This window comes from Macrobrachium rosenbergii, chromosome 48 (genome assembly GCF_040412425.1).
Source record: "Macrobrachium rosenbergii isolate ZJJX-2024 chromosome 48, ASM4041242v1, whole genome shotgun sequence".
Lineage (NCBI taxonomy): Eukaryota > Metazoa > Arthropoda > Malacostraca > Decapoda > Palaemonidae > Macrobrachium > Macrobrachium rosenbergii.
In genome coordinates this window covers 9,570,502-9,595,501 of record NC_089788.1, presented here as the reverse complement: position 1 = coordinate 9,595,501, position 25,000 = coordinate 9,570,502, and the positions used below count along the sequence as shown (strand labels likewise).

The 25,000-nt window shown below is 35.9% G+C and overlaps 1 protein-coding gene across 1 annotated transcript in view; it reads right to left on the bottom strand.

The window, feature by feature from the left end:
* LOC136831679 (uncharacterized) overlaps positions 1-24,530 on the bottom strand; it is a 185,712-nt gene extending 161,182 nt beyond the window's left edge. Inside the window, exon 1 of the mRNA XM_067092308.1 lies at positions 24,339-24,530. Within this exon, the coding sequence (XP_066948409.1) occupies positions 24,339-24,530 (192 nt within the window). The remainder of the gene's footprint in view (positions 1-24,338) is intronic.
* Positions 24,531-25,000: the final 470 nt, after the last annotated feature.

Genomic DNA, 25,000 nt, shown 5'->3' with positions numbered 1-25,000 from the left:
AAAGTTAGCCATAATCGTGCTTCTGGCAACGATATAGGATAGGCAACCACCAGGCCGTGGTTAAAGTTTCATGGGCCGCGGCTCATACAGCATTATACCGAGACCACCGAAAGATAGATCTGTTTTCGGTGGCCTTGATTATACGGTGTAGCGGCTGTACAGAAAACTCGATTGCTCCGAAGTTTCTTCGGCGCATTTTATACTTGTTTATCCTACCTATGACTTCCAGTTCCCAATCCTCGGGGTTTGTTTCCTTTTTGTATATTGTGCATAATATTCTAGTTCAGCTAAAATCATCTCTAGCGTTTCCCACCTCCCAAATTTCTCAATTATTTATGCTACTTCAGAAACACTGAATGCATGAAACAAGTACCAGAAGGTCTTTGTCAGCTTCTGGAAATTCGATCAAACTATCCCCTTCATATGTCTTGTTCATGACATGGAAAAAATATTCTGTTCAGCGTTGTCGTTCTTCTTCTTCAGATGTTATTATTAACCTATTCCCGAAACAGCTTTCGGCTGAATAGAATAAATGGAACAACATAGCAACAATTTTCATCTTCGCAGGTTTAGCCATTTGGATAAGAGGAGATATAGATGGAGATATGTTTTCTTAACGTAGCGATGTGCGTTTGTGTGTGCATGAGAGAGAGAGAGAGAGAGAGAGAGAGAGAGAGAGAGAGAGAGAGAGAGAGAGATCACGAACGCCCTTTATAGCTGAAGGCTATCGAAGCAAGGCGGATTTCGTGTACGTTTAATAAATTTTATAGAAAAATCATGTAGTTTTTATTGCAGGCCTTATGGTAAGATTTCTCTTGTCATTAAAATGTGGGATTATATATTATTTTGAGCCATGTAAGCCTCAGTAATAGTTACGATATACGTCAGTCAGAACGTGTTGAATTCTCCAATACAATGAACAATCGAGCTCTCCAATACAATGAGCCGGAAGGAAAGAGGTATCATGTTAGATTGCTTGGGAAGTTGCGAAACGACCTTGCAACCTTGCGAGAATTATAATTGCCATTGCGCAAAGTTGACGTAGGCTTTTAGCTTCAAGAACAGAACGAGAATATCTCGTGTATAGATCTATTACTATTTATTCAGCAGTGCTATTATGAATTAAATACAAGTTTTGCATGTGCGAAAATAGTTATGGTAAGTGTTTTTCATGGATTAATAAACGTTGAAAGATTGAGCTTTTATTCGATGCACGTTGTGCTTTAAAACTTTATGGCCATACTGCTGCTTTACAACCTGACGTTAAGAAGAACATGATAGCGAAATAAACGCTTTATGGCATGGTCTTTAACAAAGAGGGGAATGAAACTGTAATTTTCATTTCTCGCTGCATTCCAGTAAACCTTATGATCAAGTATTTTTTTTACAGCACGAAAATGAAACAAGATACGAGCGTTGTAATATGTATAGAGTTGTTATTCTAAGTTTCGTTGAACCGCTTGCCTTTCTCTCTTCCCCCGTTGGGGGTTAGTGCCGGCAGTGCACCTCATGCGGTGTAGTGTAGGCATTACTTAAGGTTCTTTGCAGCGTCCCTTCGGCCCCTAGCCGCACCCCGTTTCGTTCCTTTTTACTGTGCCTCCTTTCATATTCTCTTTCTTCCAGAAACTGATTCATAGTGCAACTGCGAGGTTTTCCTCCTGTTACATCTTTCAGACCTTTTACTGTCAGTTTCCGTTTCAGCGCTGAATGACCACATAGGCCCCAGTGCTTGGCCTTTGGCCTAAATTCTATATTCAGTTCAACTCTTTCCCTTCTCTGTGGAAGATATTCTTAAAGGTGTAAATTTATATATCTTTTTACCAAAACGCAGAGCGCATCCATATATTTGTAAGTCTACAGGTATTGAAATCCATGTTTACGCTAAACATTGCCCAGCCCGGGCCAAGCCTCTTATGCCACTGGCCCTATAATACACAGAACGAAGATTCCTTGGGCACGGTAGTCGGATGATAATGAACTCTTGACATTTATGTAGATTATGTAGAGTATCTATTGTGTTGTTGAATTCTGACGTCGCTGCGTCTCATTCTTCCGCTTAGCTTAAATGGAAGGTTGTTGTCTTTTGATGATGTCGCATATATATATATATATATATATATATATATATATATATATGAGGGGCGCGGCGTAACAAGGTGGCAAGCGCCACCGCGGCCGAACTGGTTTTTTTATTGTGAGCGAGCAGCTAAAGTACAGCACTATCCTGTACACACACTTTTGTCCCCTTATGTTACTGGCAAAAGGTTCGAAAATCCATGCAAAACAAAGGGAAATTTCGCCCTTAGCGAGTTCTCACTGCTACATCATAAGACTCGTCATAAAAAGGAGGCAAGCGGCAACCAGTGGAGGTCTGTAATGTAGTCTGTTTTTGGTACGGTAATTGTTTTTGTTTTATAATATTTTCATGGAAATTTTACTCAGATATGTTATAATAATAATTTTAGAGCATTATTAGGATAAATATTTTAGGTTGCTTTCACAAAACATGCTTTAATTGCCGTATGAAAACATTTTCATTGTGTTCATTAACACTTTACAATCTTACATTACCTCACTTTTGTGGTTGTGGCCGCTAAATGACAAAACATACTATAATGATTTTTGCATATGTAATAGGCGAATAAATTTCCTTTAAAATGAGGTATGATTCATAGAAATCGTTTGGCTGGTTTTTCTTTTATAAGCGTTTTCATAGTTGGCAAACTTTAAATGCGTTTTATCATTTTTTAAAAAACAGCGCTTGGCACCTTATTACACTGCGCCACTCATATATATATATATATATATATATATATATATATATATATATATATATATATATATATATATATATATGTGTGTGTGTGTGTGTGTGTGTGTGTGTGTGTGTGTGTGTGTGTGTGTATATATATATTTATATACTGTATATGTATATGTATTTATATATATATAATATATATATGTATATACTGTATATACATATATATATATATATATATATATATATATATATATATATATATATATATATATATGCCCTTAAGATATGAGAGACAAACACCATTGGAGCTGTCGAGTAGACCATTCATAGGCCAAAGATTATGATTTTTATTCCCATATAAATTGCTATGGAGTACGAAAAGGTTTTTCCTCATTGGAGGAAGAAAGTATTAATGTATTATTAGAGTGTTCCAGTGGCGAATATCCCCCCCCCCCCTTTTCTCTCTCTCTCTCTCTCTCTCTCTCTCTCTCTCTCTCTCTCTCTCTCTCTCTCTCGTTCAGGTAGGAAGTTTCACCCTAGTTAGTGTGGGTTAGTGCAGTCTAGGTATGGGTTAGTGTTTTAAAGTTCAGGATGACATGGGGTAGGCGGAATAGCTGAACATCCTTGCTCCCTGTTATATCCTGTGGAATTGTCCTGAGTGTTTGCAACGCTATTTGTTACTGCCTAGTTATTTCACTTTCAATTGTTGAATTTCCTTACGCCGAAGTAAATCAAATCCTCTCAAAATGCTCCTTTACGACTGTTTGACTTTGCCGCTAAACTTACTTATGGTTTTGCAATATATACTCGTTTTCATGCATTTCTCTTTTTTTTTTTTTTTTTTTTTTTTGCGAACATTGTGCTCAGTATAAGCTTCCTACGTAAGTTCCTTGAAAATTCGTGATGAAAAGAACTTAATTAACTAATTATGTCAGTACAGATAAAAAGTTGTTTATTAGTACTAATTGTACCAAAATTATATGATTATGTTTGAGGAATACATTGATTCTTTAACTTAATTCAGCTTGCAGCGTCTTTGATACGTGTTTTCGAAATACGCTGCCATGTAAAGGTAGAGAGGAATATATGTATATATATATATATATATATATATATATATATATATATATATATATATATATATATATATATATATATATGTGTGTGTGTGTGTGTGTGTGTGTGTGTGTGTTTGTGTGTTTGTGTGTGTATTCATATAAATATATATTTATGTATATACATATATATGCAGAGAGAGTGTTTTCCGAAGATGAAAAACCCATATACATTATATAAAAGAAAAGAACAGAAAAAGCGTTATTAATGTGTATTGTATTCGAAAAAGGGTAAAGTCGCTGCCACAAATATCTTTCTGTTCTTATTTTGCTTTATTTACAAGGAATTTCTCTCTCTCTCTCTCTCTCTCTCTCTCTCTCTCTCTCTCTCTCTCTCTCTCTCTATATATATATATATATATATATATATATATATATATATATATATATATATATATATATATATATATATATATATGTATGTATATACACACATATATATATATATTTGTATATATATTGTGTGTGCGTGTGTTAACGTAAGTCTGTATGTATGTATGTTTGTATGTAATTACTTGTTCATGTCATGTAATGTTCCAGAAAAGGTATCCCAGCTGAATTCCTTGCCATCTAGACCATTAGTAGTCCGTAAATGGAAACGCTTTTATAACAAGTGATTTGAATTTTAAATAATAAAGGTAATGCAAAAATAAATAAATGAATAGTACGAAAGTAGGTCGCTGCACTGTGTGGAGTTAGTTGTTCACATTACATAACATTATTAACACGCATTTATGTTTGTTGAAAAAAGTCACAGATTCTCAAAGGTCGATAAAAGTTCTTATCAAGTTTCATAACCGGGAGGAGAAGTCTGATTATAAATACCTGGGTTTGTCGCCTTGAGAAACTGATCATTTCCGTTGGCATATTCCATATGTTTTGTTTAAGTTTAATCTCAAGCAGTCATGTCATAAAAACATCATTGTAGTGTTCTTTGCTTTTCTTTTAGCTGTCTTTAGCCTTGCGAAGCTTTCCAATCGAAGCTCTAACAACTTCTTTGCAGGAAAGAATCTAAGCCTTCATGTGTGCAGTCTTCCGGTTCCGGGTTCTTACTCCAGAGTGCTCTCCTTCAGATATGCTTTACCCAGAACTCCTCCTCTCTCTCTCTCTCTCTCTCTCTCTCTCTCTCTCTCTCTCTGAGATGCCTGTTGAGTAATTTAACAAGGTGTCTGTAGCAGTTTGGATGTCAGTTGTACATTCCAACAGTTCTCTCTCTCTCTCTCTCTCTCTCTCTCTCTCTCTCTCTCTCTCTCTCTCTTGATGACTGTTGAAAAATTTACCAAGGCGTCTGTAACAGTCTGGATGCCAGTTGTACATTCCATCAACTCTCTCTCTCTCTCTCTCTCTCTCTCTCTCTCTCTCTCTCTCTCTCTCTCTCTCTCTCTCTCTCTCTCTCGATGCCTGTTGAAAAATTTAACAAGGCGTCTGTAACAGTCTGGATGTCAGTTGTACATTCCATCAGCTCTCTCTCTCTCTCTCTCTCTCTCTCTCTCTCTCTCTCTCTCTCTCTCTCTCTCTCTCTTGATGCCTGTTGAAAAATTTACCAAGGCGTCTGTAACAGTCTGGATGCCAGTTGTACATTCCATCAGCTCTCTCTCTCTCTCTCTCTCTCTCTCTCTCTCTCTCTCTCTCTCTCTCTCTCTCTCTCTCTCTCTCTCTCTCTCTCTCTCTTGATGCCTGTTGAAAAATTTACCAAGGCGTCTGTAACAGTTTGGATGTCAGTTGTACATTCCATCAGCTCTCTCTCTCTCTCTCTCTCTCTCTCTCTCTCTCTCTCTCTCTCTCTCTCTCTCTCTCTCTCTGCCTGTTGAAAAATTTAACAAGGCGTCTGTAACAGTCTGTATGTCAGTTGTACATTCCATCAGCTCTCTCTCTCTCTCTCTCTCTCTCTCTCTCTCTCTCTCTCTCTCTCTCTCTCTCTCTCTCTCTCTCTCGATGCCTGTTGAAAAATTTAACAAGGCGTCTGTAACAGTCTGGATGTCAGTTGTACATTCCATCAGCTCTCTCTCTCTCTCTCTCTCTCTCTCTCTCTCTCTCTCTCTCTCTCTCTCTCTCTCTTTCTCTTTCGATGCCTGTTGAAAAATTTAACAAGGCGTCTGTAACAGTCTGGATGTCAGTTGTACATTCCATCAGCTCTCTCTCTCTCTCTCTCTCTCTCTCTCTCTCTCTCTCTCTCTCTCTCTCTCTCTCTCGATGCCTGTTGAAAAATTTACAAGGCGTCTGTAACAGTCTGGATGTCAGTTGTACATTCCATCAGCTCTCTCTCTCTCTCTCTCTCTCTCTCTCTCTCTCTCTCTCTCTCTCTCTCTCTCTCTCGATGCCTGTTGAAAAATTTACCAAGGCGTCTATAACAGTTTGGATGTCAGTTGTACATTCCATCAGCTCTCTCTCTCTCTCTCTCTCTCTCTCTCTCTCTCTCTTGATGCCTGTTGAAAAATTTACCAAGGCGTCTGTAACAGTCTGGATGTCAGTTGTACATTCCATCAGCTCTCTCTCTCTCTCTCTCTCTCTCTCTCTCTCTCTCTCTCTCTCTCTCTCTCTCTCTCGATGCCTGTTGAAAAATTTACCAAGGCGTCTGTAACAGTCTGGATGTCAGTTGTACATTCCATCAGCTCTCTCTCTCTCTCTCTCTCTCTCTCTCTCTCTCTCTCTCTCTCTCTCTCTCTCTCTCTCTCGATGCCTGTTGAAAAATTTACCAAGGCGTCTATAACAGTTTGGATGTCAGTTGTACATTCCATCAGCTCTCTTTCTCTCTCTCTCTCTCTCTCTCTCTCTCTCTCTCTCTCTCTCTCTCTCTCTCTCTCTCTTGATGCCTGTTGAAAAAATTTACCAAGGCGTCTGTAACAGTCTGGATGTCAGTTGTACATTCCATCAGCTCTCTCTCTCTCTCTCTCTCTCTCTCTCTCTCTCTCTCTCTCTCTCTCTCTCTCTCTTGATGCCTGTTGAAAAATTTACCAAGGCGTCTGTAACAGTTTGGATGTCAGTTGTACATTCCATCAGCTCTCTCTCTCTCTCTCTCTCTCTCTCTCTCTGATGCTTGAAAAATTTAACAAGGCGTCTGTAACAGTCTGGATGTCAGTTGTACATTCCATCAGCTCTCTCTCTCTCTCTCTCTCTCTCTCTCTCTCTCTCTCTCTCTCTCTCTCTCTCTCTCTCTCTCTGCCTGTTGAAAAATTTAACAAGGCGTCTGTAACAGTCTGGATGTCAGTTGTACATTCCATCAGCTCTCTCTCTCTCTCTCTCTCTCTCTCTCTCTCTCTTCATGCCTGTTGAAAAATTTAACAAGGCGTCTGTAACAGTCTGGATGTCAGTTGTACATTCCATCAGCTCTCTCTCTCTCTCTCTCTCTCTCTCTCTCTCTCTCCCTCTCTCTCTCTCTCTCTCTCTCTCTCTCTCTCTCTGATGCCTGTTGAAAAATTTAACAAGGCGTCTGTAACAGTCTGGATGTCAGTTGTACATTCCATCATTCCATCAGCTCTCTCTCTCTCTCTCTCTCTCTCTCTCTCTCTCTGATGCCTGTTGAAAAATTTACCAAGGCGTCTGTAACAGTCTGGATGTCAGTTGTACATTCCATCAGCTCTCTCTCTCTCTCTCTCTCTCTCCCTCTCTCTTGATGCCTGTTGAAAAATTTACCAAGGCGTCTGTAACAGTCTGGATGTCAGTTGTACATTGCATCAGCTCTCTCTCTCTCTCTCTCTCTCTCTCTCTCTCTCTCTCTCTCTCTCTCTCTCTCGATGACTGTTGAAAAATTTACCAAGGCGTCTGCAACAGTCTGGATGTCAGTTGTACATTCCATCAGTTCTCTCTCTCTCTCTCTCTCTCTCTCTCAGACAGACACACGTACATTTAATGCCTGTCCTATAATTCAATCAATTTCTATCTTCCTTTTTCTCTGTAACACTGTCAGTGCCAATTAAATCAATCAGTCTCTCTCTCTCTCTCTCTCTCTCTCTCTCTCTCTCTCTCTCTCTCTCTCTGTGTGTGTGTTGAGATGCTTGTTGAATAATTTTACAAGGTGTCTGTAACAGTTTGGATGTCAATTGTGCAATCTATCAGCTCTCTCTCTCTCTCTCTCTCTCTCTCTCTCTCTCTCTCTGTGTGTGTGTGTGTGTGTGTGACAGACAGACAGACATGTACATTTCATGTCTGTCGGATAATTCAATCAATTCTCTTTCCCTCTTTCTCTCTAACATTTTCAGTGCCGGTAAAATCGATCATTCTCTCTTTCCTGCACATCATCATCTTCATAGGCCTGCGAGAAGTACAACGACGCAACGACCCTAAACGAATGATAGCAACGTGAGCAACTGCAAGAAGAGATGTAACGAGACCCCGTTTAGCCCATAGACTCTCAAATCATGCGAGGGAGCGGGAGGAGTAGGGGATTGACTCGTGACGTTTCATCGGAAAAGCAATTTGGCTGCCAAGTCACCCAGTTCAAAAACCCATTGGCTTTTGGGGATATCATTTCTGCTCTCCTCTTCTTGGGGGTATCGGGCCAAGGAAGAAGGTGGCAAGAAAGAAAAGGTGGGGGTTGGGGGGAATTGTATTCTCCGTCGACTTGTACTTCATTCGTCATAAATTTGGTTTTTGTCTTAAAACACAAACACACACACATATGTCTATGTGTGTGTATGTCTATATGTATATATATATATATATATATATATATATATATATATATATATATATATATATATATATATATATATATATATATATATATAAACGCGCACACACACACAGACAGGTATATTTACGCTAAAGACGTGGTAACTGATGAAATGGGAGTTTGGTGCTATACAAAGTTCGATTTTCTGTAGGAATTGTAGAAATGTATATGGTTTTATAAATTAATAGAAATAAAATTTCCATCGAAAGCTATCAACTGTCTTACGCATTGCATATCATTAACAAAGTAAAGATATTAAAATCTGCGCAGATATTTTCCAACAAGTCTGGGTGAAGCAGGGATGAGCATCAGTAAGCTCCATCTGTATTTACCCGTCTCCCCGCCCCCCTCTTTATTGTCCTTTGGGCCTAGGCTAGAAATAAATGGTAGAAGTACGTTTAGGAAAAGAGAGAGGAAAGTCGTGGAAAGAACTTCGGAACGGTGTCTAAACTTTCTGTCGAAAACTGTCAAAGGTGACGGCACAGGGTACCCTATACAAATTTTTAACCGGATTAGCTAGGTGTAATTGTAGTAGGTAGAAAGTTGCCAGGACTTTGTGCGTTGGTGGATACATACTAAAAAGAGGGGCACATGTAAGGATTTTATTTCTTTTAGAAAGTAAGTTTTCGAAGGATGAATCCAGTTTACACAGAGTTAGCTGATGATGATTGGCTAGAACATTTGTATACACTTGTTAAGAATAAGGTGACCAGCATTGTCAAGTCGCCAAAAAGTTTAGCGTTGGTTTCCAGGATAAGTTAAAGAACAGCTGGAAAAAAATTGGAGAATATGCATCAAGGCAACACCTTTTTTTAAACCAAGTAAATCCAAGTACAATCAGACTCTCTCTCTCTCTCTCTCTCTCTCTCTCTCTCTCTCTCTCTCTCTCTCTCTCTCTCTCTCTCTCTCTCTCTCTCTCTCTGTGGGATTTAAGTGCAATGCAGACTTCAGTGAGCAGAGTTGATAAAAGCAGTAGTAGATAAAAAGTAGGGAAAATTGTTAAGAAATATAATACTGCAGTGTCCTCCTAATGAAGAAGCGCAGGAAAGTTGTGTCAGCAACAGTTTGAGAACATTTTTGTGACTTGGGACCGGATGAAGTTGTGCTATTACTTCTCATCTCGGAAGTTTTCCTCGGAGATTTCAGCCCCGTAATCTCTTGTAAACTTTGAAGACAGCAAAAGTAAGAACAGAAAAATGTTTAAATAGGCTGTGTGTTTGTGCCTTTCCTACTCAGGCTACTAGGGAAAGAACAGTCACGGTTGAATCTTGGTTTGGGTGAATAATAACTACTTTGATTTAGTGTAAATATAGACATCCGTCCTAGGACATGTAAGTTTCTAGAATTTTCTGGGAATAATCAGGGAATACAGTATGCAGGTGATCAAGCTCCACTTTGATAAAGTGTCGCAGACAGCGTATGATGCATAATTATGGAATAAAAAAAAATAAAACAAACCCACTTTAGGGTCGTCATTAAAAGTAGCCGCAACAAGCTTGTGGTCATAATCGTACGTTAAGATGTAATGTTATAGATCTAGTTCTCCTCCAAAAAAAGTTGTTGTAGTAAGTTAGTTGTCCTGTATCCCAAATTGATATTTAACCAAGTACCGACAGTCGCTCTGGCACGAGCTGAGAGGCGATTGCGAACAATTTTCACGTTTCAGCATTGTTAATGAGAGCTATCTGTTCCTATCAGGGCGTGCTTTATTCGCCAACAAGTAAAGAAAGGAAAATAAAGTGTAGAGTGCAAGCGCATAATGGAGCTTGAATAACGCACATTGAGCAGAAGATATCCTCGCCTCTCTCCCGTTTTTATCCGCTTTTCCATTTTTCTTTTTCCGAAGAAAGGAATTGATGGTGGCCAACCACCTGGGAAATCTCCTTGAGAGATTTCCTTAAAGCAGACGGAGAGAGAGAGAGAGAGGGAGGGAGAGAGGCCTGCAAGTTATAACCGGGCTGGCTTTTTCTTCGTTTCTTTAACTATGAGTGTATGGTTACGCGCAACCGCTCTTATTGTCGTTTATTTATTGATTTTCACTCGTAAATTAACCCCTTTTCGTCTGTCCTACTTTGTATTTGTTCTTTGCAAGCATAAGGGAAAAAATCTGTATGTCATCCATTAATGTAGATGTTTTGAGCTTTTGTTTCCTTTGTTCTTTTCTCTGGCACACAACCAGACACACATACTGTACATACATACATATATATAATATATATATATATATATATATATATATATATATATATATATATATATATATGTGTGTGTGTGTGTGTATTATATATATATACATATATATATATATATATATATATATATATATATATATATATATATATACTTTATATATTTATATATATATGTATATTATATATTTATATATATATATATATATTATATATATATACAGTATATATATATATATATATATATATATATATATATATATATATATATTTTTGTATAGTATCTGTTTTTTCACAGTTTTTCATCTTTACTAAGGTCGTTCACCTGCCATTTTATTTCACAATCATGATTTAAAATATACTAAAGGTTGTTCTTATGTTTTATATATGACACTTATATGTCTGCAGATTAATATGCTAACCTTTTGCCTTTATCTCGTATAATGTACGTGACTCCTGCAGGTGAATGCGATGGTATGTTTAGCTGCTCGTGAAGATTTTGGCTTCCTTTTTTAGGCAGTTTAATGAAGACGTCAGTTGCCTCCTAGAGCTTGAGAGGGCAAGCATGGAAGAGTTTGCTTTCATGCACGTGGCTGTTTCAGGTGTTTTGTCAATAATATGCCACACATTTAAATTTGATTTTTTATACGTGATTTGTAACTGTGGCAATGCTACGCTTATTAATATTCTGCATTAACAATGATTTTTAGAGATATATATTTTGTTAGATGAGTTAATTAGAAGCGAGTGCCATGGCTGCCGTTGTTCAGACTTTATTTGATTAATAAATTCCTGCCGGCTTGCGTGGTGTGAAGGTCACCAGATGGCTAGGAGCATGGTGTTTGCAGCCTTAGACCTTGAATATATCGTTAATGCCAAAAAATTAAAAACAAAATAGAAAGAGTGAAGTACTAAGTCTTGGATTTTTCAATGTGCGAAGGTATGCAGAAGAGATGTATGCTGATTAATTTGTGTAAGGAGAGAAGGCTGGATGTTTTGGCACATAGCGAGACAAAGGGGTTGGGGATTTGGGCCAGGAATGGGAGGGACAAAGAATGATTGCTTCTATTAGAGGAACGGTAGTGCTAAGAGGACTCTTAGGGTGGGTGAACGATCATTAATGTGTTAATTCGGAGCTTCTTTGTGTCAGATAGAATGTGGTTAAAGAACAGTTTCTAATAGCGAATGTATGTGGTATAAGAATGGCAAAGGATGAGAAGGAAAGACAATTCACGTGGGAAAAGCTGAATATGTGTTTGACTGGGTTTGGGGAAAATGGTTGTGTAAGATGATTCAAGTGCAAAAGTAGTTGACAGAGAAAAAGATATCTTTGACTGTAGGCATGGGGTTCTAGAAGTGTGTATGCAAAGAGGCTTGATTATCTAGAAGTGTGTATGCAAAGAGGCTTGATTATTGGAGATAAAAGATTTCTAGGGAGGAAGATTCAGGGTATGCTTGTGTCTATCATTGTATCTGCGAGCGTCTATGGAAGCCAAGGTGGGAATGCAAGGTTGGATTGTTGAGCCAACTCTCCTTAATGGAAGTAAAGTGAACTGAGTGAAAAAGGTTATAGATGTTGGGATGAACTTTTTTTATTTATACTTGGTATGATAGGATATGAAAGGGTGAGGAATGTGAAGATTACTGGAAGTCGTAATAAAGATAGTCTCTTGAAGGGATAGATCACAGTGTTATGAGATGGTTTGGTCATATGAATGGAGCACGGTAGGTTGGTGAGAAGTCCGTGTAATCCGGAAGAATTCGGAGGAAGGAGGAGAGGAAAACTCAGAAAGGACAGGATATGGGACGAGAAAGAATGCATTATAAATAGAAAGGAACGTTGTAGTGTAGGGGTCGATGTGTACATGATGAGACACCGTTGTAGATGCCTGAAGTGGCTGATGTTGCAACAGTTTTCTGCACAAGGAGTTCATCCACGATTCAGCAGTTAAAAGACGAATGTGTCAGTAACCGTTGTGCTGTGTTTTCTCTGGACCACCCCTGTGTGTGTCAGACGTGTCGTAGTAAAAACAAAAGTGTGAAATTTTTGCCAAGATTCTCCTCAGTGAATATGCAGTACACATATTTAACCTACTGTTTGTTGATATAAAAATATATATATTCTTTTCGTTTGTATTATTAATTTCCATTATTCTTATTTTGGAGTAAAATAAAATATCTTTCATACCAGAATATTTTAATAACAATCATTTTAGAAATAATAGAGAGACGACAGAGTAGTAGTAGTAATAATAATAATAATAATAATAATAATAATAATAATAATAATAATAATAATAATAATAATAATAATGTCAACGAAGATGAATGAGAGCAAATGTGGAGTATTCGAGGAAAACAGGAAAATTAATTATGCTGTCATTTCAAGAATAATAGGACGAGAGGATTAGGAACCGATTCCAAAGGGAACCTGGAAATGAGGTCCACCATTAGGATTCCTGGAATTGGGGTTCTTGAGAATCCTTCTGGAAAATCCTGATGTTTTTGTTATGGAAATTCTGGATTTGAAATTTCTCTAGGAATCTGTACTTGGAGGGACTGGAGTCATTGTTGATAAACCGATTTTTTACTTTATATTCTCACCTTTCAGACTGCTAATTATATATATATATATATATATATATATATATATATATATATATATATATATATATATACTGCATATATAAGTGTGTGTGTGTTTATATACATATATATATGTATATTATATATATATATATATATATATATATATATATATATATATATATATATGTATGTATGTATGTGTGTGTGTGTGTGTACATAATATATATATATATATATATATATATATATATATATATATATATATATATATATATATGTGTGTGTGTGTGTCTGTGTATGTGTATATATAAATTATATAAATCTTTTTCTGAAGACAGGAAATACCTAGTGTGTCATTTACAGTGATGTAAGTTACATTGTGTTTGGGTGTTACATTCTTATTTTCTACAGGCCATTTTGCAAGTATATATATATATATATATATATATATATATATATATATATATATATATATATATATATATATATATAGATAGATAGATAGATAGATATATAATATATATAGTTATTATATATATATACATATATTATTTTCTGGTGATTAAAATGTATTGTATTCATGATGGTCTGTCCAATATTTAATTTTTATTTAGTTTTATTTCTCATATTTGTGTGTGACCATTCGAAACTGTTGGTTGTTTTCAGAAATTATTTGTACATGGCAAAAGATAGAATGGTGTCCCGTACTTTTCCCTTAATTTACACGGTCGAATAAAAATAGATGAAGATAATAAAAAAGGTTTTTTTTTTCGTGGGGGAGCATTTTTTCTTCCGATGAACTACCGAATCGATTTTAGATGAAAGGCTTGTTTACACCAATTATTTTCTATTTTTACGTTTCTTCAACTTTTTTTTTATACCCGTTCCTTTTGTAAAATTCTTTTAGGATTTTATTTTTAGCTGTGTGTTGATTTCTGTGTGAAACTCCTCTCTCATTTATTAATATTCTTATTTTTTTTAATATTGCATTCGATATCCAAGTATTGTTTAAGCACCGGGTGTATTTTCAATCTTTTAAACTGTATATGTTTTTATTTTAATTTCGAGTTCATTAGTAAACAAGCGAAGGATATATTGGTCCCTGGAAAGTAAATAATATGTTCTCTCATGACAATTCGAATAGTTGTTTTTATTTATTTTCTTGTTCCTTATATTTCAGTTATTGTCACTCTAACATTTCAGTGATCCAGTTGCCAGCATTTGCGATGGCAGTTTAAAGAAGTCGGTCAGTTAGTCAGAAGTAGATAAATCCATGAGTGATAGATGTATAATTTTCATAAAAAAACCAGTAATTTCTCTAGAAATTTAAATTTTCCTCCTTTCTCCGTAGCAACTCTCTCTCTCTCTCTCTCTCTCTCTCTCTCTCTCTCTCTCTCTTCTCCAAGAGGCAACACTTACCTGCCATTGATTGCAATGATTTGTCTGACTATTGTTTCAACCATTAAAAGTAAAATTTAAATACTCTCTCTCTCTCTCTCTCTCTCTCTCTCTCTCTCTCTCTCTCTCTCTCTCTCTCTCTCTCTCTCTCTTTCTCAAGAGGCAACACTTATCTGCCATTGATTGCAATGATTTGTCTGACTATTGTTTCAACCATTAAAAGTAAAATTTAAATACTTTCTCTCTCTCTCTCTCTCTCTCTCTCTCTCTCTCTCTCTCTCTCTCTCTCTCTCTCTCTCTCTTCTCCAAGAGGCAACACTTATCTGCCATTGATTGCAATGATTTGTCTGACTATTGTTTCAACCATTAAAAGGGAAAATGGCCAAACGTCATGGTGTCTGTTACAATGACTGTACCTCCAAGTCCGCATCCCCACCCTTTACATTCGTCTTTCTCCCGTATACTGCCTCACCCCTGCCTCACTCCCCCCCTCCCTTCTCAATTCACAATTTGGACGTAGCGCTTTCATTTCCCGCCAGTTGGTGGTAAAAGGAACGGCAGAAAACGGAGAAAGCAAATTGGCGTGGTATTGGACTTTCCATATCCCTTTTTGCCGTATATCTCGTTTCATTTCTCTTAATTATTAAGCTCCTAGATGTGTGGTTTATTTACTTTTCGTCTTTTTTTATTTAAACAAACTGTAATCATGTTTTTATGCCTGGTTGTTTGTTACTTATTATCCGGCCGGGTTTTGTTTCTTGTAATGATTTCATAATTTTGTTTTTCTCTTGTTTTGTTAGAAGTCTTCAGGAAACGACATATTTTCTATTTATATGTTGATTTGCCCATTACATACACAGATATGCTCTGCATATTCATATACATATATATGCACAGTATATATATATATATATATATATATATATATATATATATATATATATATATATATATATATATATATATATATATATATATATATACATATATATATATATATATATTATATATATATATATGTGTGTGTGTGTGTGTGTGTTGCATTTGATGCATTCTTTGTCGAGGCAGAGACTAAATAATAATAAGCCTAAATACAAAAGTAGTTTTACAAAGTGAGGGACGAATAAAAGCAACATCAAGCCTTCATAATAGGGCCGAAAAGACTTGAGTATTCCAGAGAATAAAATAAAATATCAGAGCCAGACATATATAGTAATACATACTGTCTGCTTTCTTCATAACAACTGTGAATCCGATCACCCAATATGTCGATGAAGACGAGTGGCCTGTTATACTATCGTTCACAGAATAGGAAGTTGCTATTTTTACACCTGTCCTTGTGTCAGTGAAATCCCTCTCAGGACTTTGCACCTTGGGGTAGGGAGGGTGGGTTAGGTAGGTAAGGTAGGTAATACATGAGTAAAAATAGCGGCTTCATCTATAGTGTCTATTTATAAACGTGTGTCGGTCTAAAAACAACCCCCTACCTTTGCAGTAGCTATTTTTACTCCAGGATCGAGTTCAAAATAGCCACATCCTTAAAAATATCACCAAAGGAAGGTAGAATTCAGAAATGGTAAGACCTCATTTCTTGGAGCTACAGTATTCGAGTTAAGTATATCTTAGTTTAACCAGACCACTGAGCTGACTAAGAGCTCTCCTAGGGCTGGCCCGAAGGATTAGACTTATTTTACGTGGCTAAGAACCAGTTGGTTACCTAGCAACGGGACCTACAGCTTATTGTGGAATCCGAACCATACTATACCGAGAAATGAGTTTCTATCACCAGAAATAAATTCCTCTAATTCTTCATTGGCCGGCCGGAGACTCGAACTCGGGCCTAGCAGAGTTCTAGCCGAGAACTCTATCCCTCGTCCAACGAGGAACTACATTATTCGAGTAACTTATCAAGTCAAGACTGAGGAGTTCGAGGTTCTGGGAAGGAAAAGGAGAGGATTTGTGGAGGGCTGAGTCGCCATTAATAGTGCGCATTGGAGAATAGGGAGACAGAGACAGTCTTTTAAAAAAAATGTTCGCATAGTTGTAACAACAACCCTGTTTTAAAGCTTCTTTGTTACCTAGAATGTGAAAAAGTTCATTTGCAATGCCAGCTTTTTGATGCGGCATACACCAATAGTTTCCACTGGGTATGCCTTGAGTCTGACTTTACTGAGATGAAATTATGGCAGAGAGAGAGAGAGAGAGAGAGAGAGAGAATTTTCTATAGGGAAATGCCAACTTGAAAACTAACGCCCCTTGTACGTCGATTTGTCTAGAAGCTCATTTTTAGTCGCATATATATATATATATATATATATATATATATATATATATATATATATATATATATATATATATATATATATATATATATATATATATATATATATATATATATATATATATATATATATATATATATGTGTGTGTGTGTGTGTGTGCTATTTAAAGTTATACCTGAAAAAAATCACCAGACTCTTAGTTTTGCAAAACAATGTCTTTTTGGGACTATGTCTGAAAAAAAAATCAGACACTATTGCCAAAGCATCAGTTACTTCTCATTATGTAAAAAAAAAAAAAAAAAAAAATAGACCAGTGAAGTTATCCGCAGCCTTTTAAGTTACTTGAGATGGCTGAGTAATACGATATTGCCCTCACATTTTTTGAATTTGGTATGTGAAGACCTCAGTATTCTGGGGTATAGTTTTAACGTCGGCAAGAAAGCAACTTTTATGAAGTAAAGAGCTATTCTTAACGAGCCGAGTCTTATAAACATGAAATTGGAAGAAGAAACACAGTGGCTGAGCAAGAATACAAAGTGACGTTTAACAGGTGCACTTGTGTAAACGATAAAGGGATCGTTTTGAAGACGTGAAGATTTTAATATGAAGAAACTTATCACTTAAAGGTTGAGTTAAGAAGACAATAAGGGAATCTTCATTTTAATGAATCCTCATTGTGGGAAAATTTAATACGTGTTTGAATTGTCGTTGTCTGGTTTAAATTGGGGCAGAACTTTCCATAGCAGGCAGACGGTTTACTAGACCAGTTTATCATGGAATCCTTTTTTTTTTTATTTCCATTGATGATAATGATAAAAATTATATTTTCATAATTGTAATAATGATACTTGTATTCCACAATTGTGTTATTTCTCGTTAATAAGATTATTTGAAAAAAAATTTGGTGGCATTTAGTGATTATGCTGCAGCGCACAGGGAAAAAAACCTTTTTTTAAAAACTAGATTGTCTAAATATTGATTTATATGTATCTTAATGTGATTTAGTATTATTAAGCTGAATCCATTCAAAGCAAATGTGTATAAGTTTATTTTATGGGTTATTTTTTTTTTATACTTTTGTTATCGGAAACATTCAGCAGAAAATGTTTGGCGTAAGGGATCTTTTTAGCTTTCTGTAAAAGAAAACTATTGTGCCGGCTTTGTCTGTCCGTCCGAACTTTTTTTTGTCCGCACTTTTCTGTCCGCCCTCAGATCTTAAAAAACTACTGAGGCTAGAGGGCTGCAAATTGGCATGTCGATCATCCATCCTCCAATCATCAAACACCAAATTGCAGCCCTCTAGCCTCAGTAGCCATTATTTTATTTAAGGTTAAAATTAGCCATAATCGTGCTTCCGGCAACGATATAGGATAGGCCACCACTGGGCTGCGGTTAAAGTTTCATGGGCCGCGGCTCATATAGCTCTATTTTCGGTGGCCTTCTTCGGCACATTTTTTACTTGTTTATATGCTGTTTATGGCAGATGAATGTACTTTTCGTGATGATATGCAAATGCGGTCTGCTTTGAGCTTAGGCTTTTTGATTTTTGAATTAGAAATAGAATTCGAAAATGGTTTGAGGTGACCAAGAACCGCTCTGAGCCCTTGCTTCTTTGGGTATGAATGGCACAGGCTTTCCAAAAATGTGTAAGAAATTTATTTCTCTCTCTCTCTCTCTCTCTCTCTCTCTCTCTCTCTCTCTCTCTCTCTCTCTCTCTCTCTCTCTCTCTGTTTCATGGGCTCATTGAACAAATTTATATCGTGTGTAATTTTTCACGAAGTCACGGTTTATGTGAGTCTGGTAGTGTAGAAAGTTTGCTTCTGAGCTACTGTAATCGTGTACACGAAACCAATATTTTCTTATTATTGAGGTGAATCTTTTAGCACTAATAAAAAACATTACCACTTCTACCAAGGCGGCTGGGAAGATTTTTTTTTCCGTGCATGAATGTATTAAGAATGTGTAAATAGAATATGATGAAGAATGGAAGATGTAATCTTTAAAGGATTTAGACCTTCCTCTCAAGATTATTAACTTTTGGGAGGTTTATAATCCAAAGGTTAAAGGTCAGAGTATAACTCTCTCATGATTGATTGATTGATTAATTGAGGGTTATCTGGCGTCACAACTCTCTCATGACTGGTTGTATATGTGTAATATCCTACGTTCTTCATTGGAGGGGTGGGTAGAGCTCTCGGCTAGCAGGCTGTTGGCCCAGCGTTCGACTCTCCGACCGGCTGTTGAAAAATTAGAGGAATTTATTTCTGGTGATAGAACTTCATTTCTCGTTATAATGTGGTTCGGATTCAACAATAAGCTGTGGGTCCCGTTGCTAGGTAACCAGTTGGTTCTTAGCCACGTAAAATAAATCTAATCCTTCGGGCCAGCCCTAGGAGAGCTGTTAAACAGCTCAGTGGTCTGGTTAAACTAAGATATACTTAACTTTTTTTCTTGCTTATGACTATAAAGATAATTGAATTCATCTCTGCTTGACCTTTAAAGGTCAGAAGGCCAAGGTCACAAATATTGATATTGATAAGTGTAGTGGTAATTACCTAGTGGTTAAGTTTACCAAATTTGACGTGTAAAGGTCGGAGTTCAAGGTCACTGTCAATATTTTTATAATAATCGCTCATATGAGCCATTAAATGGTTACGGTTTCACTTACTGTTGAGTGACCTTGGTGAGTTGAGGATACGTACACAACTGAGTGCGCTTTTATGGCAGTGATTTTTCGAGTATTATTTCCATAATACCTCAGCCATATGACCCTTTGGAAGGTTGCCTTCTGCAACAAATTGCAACTTCCTCTTCTTATTCGTAGTTTCCATAGGGTTTGTAAGAATAGACGTTTATGTCATGATTCCATTAATTAATGAACGGAAGAATTCCCGTGCGTAATGCCCATTTATGAAGCGTAAATGCACTTCGCTAAAGTGAACAGTCATGACCGTGGAATGACAGACTCATTTTTTATTTATTTATTTATTTGTTTATTTTTTTTTTCATCTGTGAAAGATCGATCGGGTTTGACTAATTAAACATTTCAATTTGGTTTTCTTCCTTTACCTGAATTAATTGGGTGATCTGGGTGTAATTTAGGATCGCGCTAATTAAGTAATTACTGTTGATGTACTGGTGCTGATTACGCAGCGAAGCAGTCCTGGAAATGGACTTTTTTTTTTTCAGTTTATTTGGCTTTGCTTTTTGTTTCTTCTTCTGTAATATTCGGATGGTCATATGTTGTTTATGGGACTTCATGTTGATCTTTTGGGGAACGCCATGCCGCTGTAGCTTAATTTAGTGGATTTAATTAATTTTCATCACTTAGGGAGTGCGTTATTAAGTTACTCATTCATTCATTACTGTTGTCAGTCATTATGTTATTTATGAAGTACTATTACATTTTTTTACTAATTTGTGATGCCACGTATATATCAGTGTTCTTTCGGCCATCATGTAATTATCAGTATCATATGGTTTATTAAATAAAATAAATTTCTCTTGACAACAACATTGATATTTTTCATCTGCGTTAAAATGTTATAATTGGTGTTTTGTGTTCATCCCTTAGTTGTAACTTTTTTGTAACTTTGGTACCCTGATTTTTGTATAATCTTATCTTCTGCCGTTTAACGTTTCTAGTGTCGTATCAGATTCATGAACCAGTCGTGTGATATTGCACTGACATACCAGTGTTGTTATTTATCTTGAAGTTTCACATTACAGTGGGATTTCTTCCTTTAACCTATTCTTTTTTATATAGACCTTTTTCTTTGACAATATTAAATCCTGTGCCATAATATTCTTGAGACACCATTCCCTTGCCGCCCATTTCATGATATTTTCCCTTCATACAATATATTTCCATCAATAGTTGGAGTCACATGTGACATACTTTTGTTCATTATTCTAAAAGCACCGTCTTTATTTTTCAGTGACACTCCTCGATAGCTAATGCATCCACTGTACCAGCCGATAAAGGTATGTGATGAAGGGGAACTGTGGTACTCTCTCTCTCTCTTTCTACTTCTGTCGTGCATGCATGCTTATGTATGCTTATGTGTTTGTTTGTGTGCTGTTACATGGCTAATTTTGTTCGTGGCATTTGCGTCTGTATGACTGAAACATTTTCTGTTAAAACAGAATTCCATCAGTTATAAGGAGCCCATAAAACGCCAAAATGTAGAAAATAAAGGATATATTTCAGAGACTAACTGTCTATATCTATAAATATTTGTGTGTTTGTGTTATACAGTATATGTATATATATAATATATATATGTATATATATATATATATATATATATATATATATATATATATATATATGTGTGTGTGTGTGTGTGTGTGTGTGTGTGTGTGTGCATGTATCTGCTATTTCAAGACAGTACTCCAGTTTCTCAATAGCTTGTATCTTTAGGGTAAACTGTGAAGGAAAAGATGAGAAGTATTGCTATGTTGTTCTATTTTTAATTCAGTGCCGACAAAGCAGTAGACGCTACATGTATGCAGTCAGTGAAAATTGCTCAAGAGTAACATTACGCCAAAAGGCGTATATATATATATATATATATATATATATATATATATATATATATATATATATATATATATATATGCCTTTTATCACATCACCGTGATTCATATACAATCAGTAAGCTACAAACGTGCTTTAATATCAATTCGCTCTACCTCGAAATAATATATTTTCATATATATTACCGAACATATATGAAAATATATTATTTCCGAGGTAGAGCGAATTGGATATTAAAGGACGTTAATAGCTTACTGATTATATATATATATATATATATATATATATATATATATATATATATATATATATATATATATATATATATGTGTGTGTGTGTGTGTGTGTATATATATATATATATATATATATATATATATATATATATATATATATATATATATAATGTGTATTACAGTACCTATTATGGGTATAGCTGTGTGTATATATGTATGTATGTACGTACGTATGTATGTGTATATATATATATATTGTATATATATATGTGTATGTGTGTGTCATCGCTGTTTGGATTAGCAAGATGTACATAGGATAATTTACATTATTAGGATATGTCGTATCGTAAAAATATAAACACATTTTACATAAGTTTTAATTTAATTGGCATTTTTACACGCAGATGCTTGCCTTCTACAAAAATTAGCATTTTCTGAGATGCCAGAACAAAAAAATATACAAAGCAAGTAACATGACTAATTACAAATAACATGCAATTTCATCCGATTGTGAGATTGAAACTGAGTCAAAGCTCACTCTTCACATGTCTTCCAAGTTATGCTCCAAATACTAGGTCACGAATCCATTTTTAAATCGTTATTAGGAAAGTGGGCAGCCGGAGACTGTTTGAGAGGTTATTTATACTAACGTTATGAATTTCTTTTATCCATCGTGAAGTTGACAATTTTTTTTAGACAAAATTATGTGCAGACGAGAATGTTATCAATGTATATTTAAATTTACCTCTGTATAATTTTAGTGCCACTAAACCTAGAGCACTAGGTTCGAGGCTACAAATTGACACTGAAAAACTTAAACCTGTCATTCAGTTATCAGTTATACAGTAGTATACATTATCATTATGTAAAATTGATTTGATATTGATGTAGGTTATGACGCTTCACTAAGGGAATATGTTTAGTCAGGTAAAGCTATGAATGCGAAGAGGTTTTATACGCATTTTGAATGAGAAAGGGGAAACTGTTGTGTGTGCACGGACCGAGAATAATCTCATGATGAGATAATCTCATGATGGGACCAGTGAAGAATATCTTATTGAAAATTAGTTGTCGAGAGTGATTGTAGGGTTTTATGGAAGCAGCAAAGCATGTGTTAGAATATGAAGAACGAAGAGTGACTGGTTTGATGTAAAAATGGCCTGAGCCACCGTGTTCCCCGCATGGTTGTTTAATGTTTTAATGGATGGAGTGATGCTGAAAGTCAGCGAAAAGACAGTAAATGTGGGTCCAAATTGAGTGTAGAATGGCTAATGGTTGCAGATGATAGACGGTTATTTTGGGATAATGAAGAGAAATGGCAGATGGTAGTGAAAGAATCTGAGTGTTTACAAGAGGAGAAAGTTGAGAGTAAATGCAAGGAAGAATAAGAGTTTTAACCTAAATAAAAACCGAGAAGAAAATGCGATGGATATTTATGGATATGTACACAGTATATATAGTCGAAGAATGGTAGAAGTTGATCCCTGTATATACGTGTGAGTAAATATACAGATATGATGATAGGATGAGAGATGAGTTAAACATTGTCTGTGAAAGTTAACGTAGGAGTACATGAGGGAATTCTTGAGCCAACTCTCATTTATGGAAGTGAACTGTCAATACTGAGTACACGTGAAAGAAAAATGATTGAAGCTGTTAGAATGAATTGTTGTGTAGGACATAAAGTATAAAAGTTTGACGGAGCAAAAAATGTAAAGATTTTTAGAAGCGGTAAAAACGTTAGCGCCTGTGAGGGATGGAAGTTTTTTTAAATGATTCTGTTGAGACAAGAGAGGACAGAAGGGTGGTAAAAATTATGTACTATTGGAAGTGTTAATAGAAAGACCAAGCGAGTACTGGATATTTGGCATGAAAGAAGTATTGAAAAGGAAGGTCCTTAATATCCAGGAAGGGCGAAATAGTGCGTAAGATATAAGTGAATGTCGTAGTTTTAATTGTAGAAGCCTTTCAGACAAAAGGTTCATCCACGAATAAGACAGTGAGGTTTATATATATATATATATATATATATATATATATATATATATATATATATATATATATATATATATATATATATATATATTATATTATATATCTCGATACCTAGGTTTCGGAATCAGTACTATTCTGGGAATCAGTCAAAATTAGGATTATCATTTTCAAATTAATTGGTTCATTAAGAGTTCAATCACATTATGATTTCAGCCAGAAAAGATTCAGAGGTTTAATGTACAGCGTCCGTTTGGTGCCAGCATTAATCCCCAGAACTAGACCGTCCGCTTCTCTCTCTCTCTCTCTCTCTCCTCTCTCTCTCTCTCAAGGAGTTAAAGATATATCACTTATTTTTGTTCTGATAACATGATTTTTGCCTTTTGTAACCACTTTGGGTACAGAAAAAAAAATTTTGTTTAGAGAGAGAGAAAGAGAGAGAGAGAGAGAGAGAGAGAGAGAGAGAGAGAGAGAGAGAGAGAGAGAGAGAGAGAGAGAGAGAGAGGCAAGCTAAAATTCACTAGAAGGGCTGAATGTCAGGGTTTAATGTCATCCTAATGCTACCGTGTATTCGTCCTCCTCATCGTACTCCCTTATGTTTTCATGCACTTTCCCTTCCACTGTCGCCCTCTCCCCTTTCCCCTTTTCTGCCCCTCCCCTCTCCTTGTCTTTTTTCCCCTTATCACTGCCCACCCTTTTCCCTGGTTTCTCTTCCCTCCGCTGTTTCTCCTTGTTCCTTTCTCTTCCTATATTCATTCCTTGTCTCTCTGTACGTTCCTTTTCTCCCCTTTATATTCTGTACTCTTTCCATCATCCTCTTCTTCCTCTTACATCTTCTTGATCCTCCTCAGAGTCTCTATTTCTTTTTTTCCTTCTCGTGTGCTTCCATTCTCCCTCTCTCGCCCTCCAGCTTCTTCTCTTCCAGTTTTCCTCCTTTCATCAAAATATCATCGAATACTTTTTACGTCTTTTATTTTTATAATTTGATTAAAACAAATTAAAGAAATTAACTTTTTGTACATAAATTCATTGTTCTTAATTACGCCTTGGGGGAACTTTGTGCCATGTAACCGTTCTTTGTTACATAGATTTTCCGTTTTCATATTTCAAGTGTCTCTGCGTGAAACTGTTTTTAACTCTTTAAACATGGAAGTTTTATTGTATTTTTGCCTGAGCATGTTACTCGAATTTTTTACTCGTTAGCCTTTTTTTCTGAATACATATTC